We start from the raw sequence: 4840 nt of genomic DNA on the forward strand, positions 1-4840 counted from the left end.
TATGGTGAATGCAGACGGTTTCCCATGTATATCAATCGTTCTTTAAAGGTTATTAAATACTGAATCAAGCTATTAAATATGCCATTTTCAAGATAACCGAGAAAATGTTGGGCATCAAAAGTTAAAAACATGTTATACGAATGTGGATATGGTTATATTTGGTTACAGCAACATGTAGACATGCCACAACATTTCTTCTCCCGTTTGACACAGACTTTAAAAGATATGTACATTCAAAAATGGCATGGTTCTTTGTCCAGTTCTAGAAAAGCAAATTACTACACTACATTTAAGACTACTATTATACTAGAACCTTATCTATTAAGTGTGAGTTTACATAAGTTTAGAACAGCTCTTTCTCGATTTCTGCGCCTTAGATGGTCATTAATAAATATATGGATAGCTTGTCCTATTGTACGGAAGCCTTTTAGGGCCAATTGTTTTTTAGGTTTTTTTTCGATACTATCTTGAAATTTCAAATAGTATAGAATCTTGAAATTTCAACTTAGAATCTTGAAATTTCAACTTCTTGAAATTGAAGTATAGTATCTTGAAACTTCAACTTAGTTTCTTGAAATTTCAACCGCCGTCATATAGCTGTAATATTGCTGAGTGCGGCGTTAAACAACAAACCAACCATGTTTCTGCGCTACTGCTTTAAAAGTGCATAGAGTAATATAGCGCCGTCCATGCACACGACCATGCACACGGTCGGGCATCGACCCACCAACGTTTAGCTCTCCAGGCAGACGCTCTATCCACTACAATACCAAGGTATAGCAGGGCGAAGCTTGTACGTATATTTAACTTATTCCAAGTATGCTGCCGTTGGGTTGTTTTATCTTATCTGAATATGTACTGAAACATTTTCCATGTACGAGGCAAGAATCGCGTATACAGATTCTTTGATAAATGTGTTCAGTAAATAACATCTCTGTTGTTACTTGTTGTTTCCCAGGTTGGAGGGATGGTCGGGTAGCCTTGTGGTTGAAGTGTTAGCCGGGTTCGATTCCTGATATGAGTGCAATGTGTAAAGCCAATTTCTTGTGTAACCCGCCTTGATATTGCTTGAATATTGCTAAAAGCGGCGTAAAACCATACTCACTCACTACCAGGTTGACCATGCTTGTCGTAAGAGGCGACTAACGGGATCGGTTGGTCAGGCTTGCTGACTTGGTTGATGCATGTCATCGTATCCCAACTGCGTTGATGGATGCTCATGATGTCAATCACTGGATTGTCTGGTCCAGACTCGATTATTTACAGACCGCCGTCATACAGCTGGAATATTGCTGAGTGCGGCGTTAAACAAGCGATCGAGTATCCATACAACAAGAGGAAGGTGACGCAAGTTTTATGCCTTTCCAACCTGGGCGAAATCCGTGAACATGGGTATTGTGCTGCTCAACATAAAAACATAGTCACGGCGAAGGTGAGGTGAGGTTAGGTGAGGTGAGGTGAGGTGAGATCTCAGAAGTTTTATACTTTGGTGAAAACCACGAGCACGAAAATGGCCCTCGGCCAAAATATTTCTTTTGTAGCTGACCCAGTATAAATGATAAAATACCACAAAGCTCAAGCTGAAACTCAGGGACGTCAGTCCATCAGCAGATTCATCCATCCAGAGATGAACGGATCGCGACTATCCGGTGAAACAGATTCCATTTGTCTTAAAAGGCGTACTGAAAAATCAGTGATAATACAAAAAGTTCGGGAATACGGTGACGTGAAGTGAAATGGGGTTTAACGTCGCGTCCAAGATTATTGCACTTAAATACCGACGTGTATGTACGTGTGTGTATGTGTGTGGCTGCTTGTATGCCGATTCATAGTGCAAGCTCACTGAGATACAATGCCGCAGTTTAACATGAATACCCCACTCAGACTCAGTATACTGACTCCGAGCCGACCGGTCATTGTTTTAGCCCCTTAATGCCGAGCGCCAGACAGGGTCACAACAAGTACCATCTTTTAACGTCTTTTGGTATGACGCGGCCGGGGATCGTACCCCGGACCTTCCGCTCTGCGGGCGGACGCTCTACCGCTAGACCACGGAGGCGTTCTTCGGGAATATGGTAAGCATGTCCTGACCTACCGGTAGCACCCACACTCCCTCAATACCATAAATAATGTATGCGTTTGCTGACTCACACCACACAGCCCTTCTCCTGCCAAGCGACAGCTGCACATAAAATAATCAGATAATCAGGTGATGGACCAAAAATCCAGTTACACGATATCGCATGTACTGAAAAGACACAACAAAATTATAGTAATAGATTTATTAAGTTGATTATCAAGTCATACAGCATTAAGTATTTAATTATGCACCAAAATAACAATTTATTCAACATATGAAATAACTATGCAACAGAACTTCGTATCTCACCAATGGACCTAAGTTTTCGCTTCACGCGTCCAGGGAAGGTAAACCTTCGCGTCTCCCCTTGTTCATGAGAGCTTAGTTCGACCTTAATCTTTGCCAGTTTGAGCAGCTTCTGAAACACCCGTGTGACACTGCTGTGGTCCTTGCCACAAGCCTCAACGTACTTGGTGTTCCATTCTTTCTTGGCAAAACGTTCAGCACCAGTTTGCCCCGTGATTCTTTTATTATCCTCAATGTCAGTCTTGTTTCCTACCAAAAGGATCGGAACTTTCTTCTTCCTCTTGATACGAAGGATATCCTCCCTGATCATGGCTGTTGTCTCAAACGAGCATTCATCTTCCAAAGAGAATACAAGAATAAATGCATCACCCGACTCAATTGCAAACCTTCTTCTTGCCCCAAAGCAGTATCCACCTGGAGTGTCCACGATCTCGAGGGAGACTTGGCGCCCTTCCTTACCGATCAAAGTTGTCTGTTGTTCCAGCTCGATGGTGAACCAGTGTAACTCAATGAACTTCCGGTGCAGGAACTGGGAGATGATGGTGCTCTTCCCAACTCCAGGAGCACCCAGGACAACGATCTTGAAGGTTTGGTTGGAATGAGCAGCTGCCATGGCCGAGACTATAGCTACAAAGCGTTCTTGTACTATTATAGAACTACCAGGAGCTTCTGTTCCGAGTCCAGGAACCAAACTAATCGAATGGATGCTTCTACAGAGATAACGTTGCATAGAGTGTTGTCGGCTTTTATAGGGAGCTTTTACACTTGGAGACTGTTTCATATCTATTTTGGGCAAACCCCACTGTTCGTAATGCCAAATACATATTTGAAGCATGGAAGGCATCGGAGAGGATTGTGATTTTTCACACCTCCAAATGTGCTGACGTTCTTTCTCCACCAATGGGCAACGCTTGAGACAGTCCGTGCGTCACTCCTTTCCAATTTTCGCCATCTGTGGCCATCTGTGTCCGCGGTGTTCTCCTGTCTGACATCAGTAATATCTGGTTGATCCCATGGCAACCAGCTACCATCGATACAAAATTATCAAGGGGAAGGTGATGTTTACTTCAACATATCTCGAAAAATTTCCATGTTGTGCATTGCACGTTTCAGCACCACTTCAATTACCATCCAACAGAGTTCAAACGAATTTCTAAATAACAAGGAGCCATGGGTGAACTTTGAATGAGGACCCTATGTCGAAAATATAAACGGAAATGCTAGAAAAAATGCGTCTTGCCCATTTAAGAAAACGGACAAACATTTTTACAGACTGTTGCTATTGATCTAACTATCTGTGGTTTAAAATATACTGAACAGCAAAAGAAACATCACCCAAGTAACATTGCATGAAAAGTTGTCAGTTAGATATCTGGGTTATTTTATCAAAGTTTCTAAAATTTAACATAACCTTGTCCGGGGAAATGAAATTTCATGATAACACATGTGATAACACATTGCTGTATCTCAAAAGCAGATGGCAGAGAGAGAAAGAGTCTGGCGACATCGTGGGGAACGTCATTCGGATGCTTGTGTTGTTGAAAGAGACTCGTGGGGTGGTCCTAGACTAACATTTAGTCTCTGAAATCTTATATTACACAATATCCTTCTTAACTCTAAAAATAAAATGAAAATTCCCTATGCTAGCTTGTGCTGCTAGACTTGTTTTTGCATTTCTAGATTATTTGTTTTTCATAAAATAAATATATTCCATGGTCATGGTGCAGGACTAGGGTGGTCCGAGCATCATGGTGTGGGGTGGAATTGGTCTTGCACAGAGGGTCGGCCCCGTGCTCTTCCAGTAACGGTCAAGTCTTGAGACCACACGCCATACCTCATTTGGCATGTCGCCGCAACCACGAATTTCAGCATGATGACGCCCGTAATGCGAGAGCAACAAGAGACTTCCTGCAGCAGAATGGAATCAGAACCATACAGTGGCCTGCCCTCAGTCCCGATTGAAATCCTATTGAGCAACTGTGGGACGAGATTCAAAGACGACTGAATGGCGTCTGACAATCGCTGACAACTGCAGCTGAACTGCGTCAGGCGTTCCTCAGAGTGTGGGCTCAAGTACCTATTGCTTTCATCAACCGCCTCATCCATTCCATGTATCGACGTTGCACGGCAGTCATGAATGCACATGCAGACTCAGGAGATACTGACATGTGATGCCATTTTCTCAGAGAATGGTGTTGTGTTTCATTTTAAGAATATTTGACCCTTTAATTTTAACCTTGATGATCAGTTTTGCCAAGTTCTTTTTAATATGTCACAAAGTATGTTTACAGTGTTTGGACAAATAATGTTTCTTATATTCTATCCATGGTGACCTTTCTTTTGCGGTTCAGAATATTTTAGTCACAGGAAGTCCAATCGACAAATTTACATTAGAAAAAATCGAACGAAAACTGCATGTTCAGATTTAGAACAGTGAGGGAAGTTTGAAATGGA

The 4840-nt window shown here is 42.3% G+C and overlaps 1 protein-coding gene across 1 annotated transcript; it reads right to left on the reverse strand.

Moving 5' to 3' along the window:
* Positions 1 to 2147: 2147 nt before the first annotated feature.
* Positions 2148 to 2999, reverse strand: LOC124112692 (ras-related protein Rap-2a-like). Its single transcript, XM_046472822.2, has 2 exons — positions 2390 to 2999; positions 2148 to 2182 (listed from the first exon to the last, which is right to left on the reverse strand). The coding sequence occupies exons 1-2, from the start codon at positions 2997 to 2999 to the stop codon at positions 2148 to 2150; spliced, it is 645 nt and encodes a 214-aa protein (XP_046328778.2).
* Positions 3000 to 4840: the final 1841 nt, after the last annotated feature.

The sequence above is a fragment of the Haliotis rufescens genome, unplaced genomic scaffold (assembly GCF_023055435.1).
Source record: "Haliotis rufescens isolate VD_foot unplaced genomic scaffold, xgHalRufe1.0.p SCAF_105, whole genome shotgun sequence".
Classification (NCBI taxonomy): Eukaryota; Metazoa; Mollusca; class Gastropoda; order Lepetellida; family Haliotidae; genus Haliotis; species Haliotis rufescens.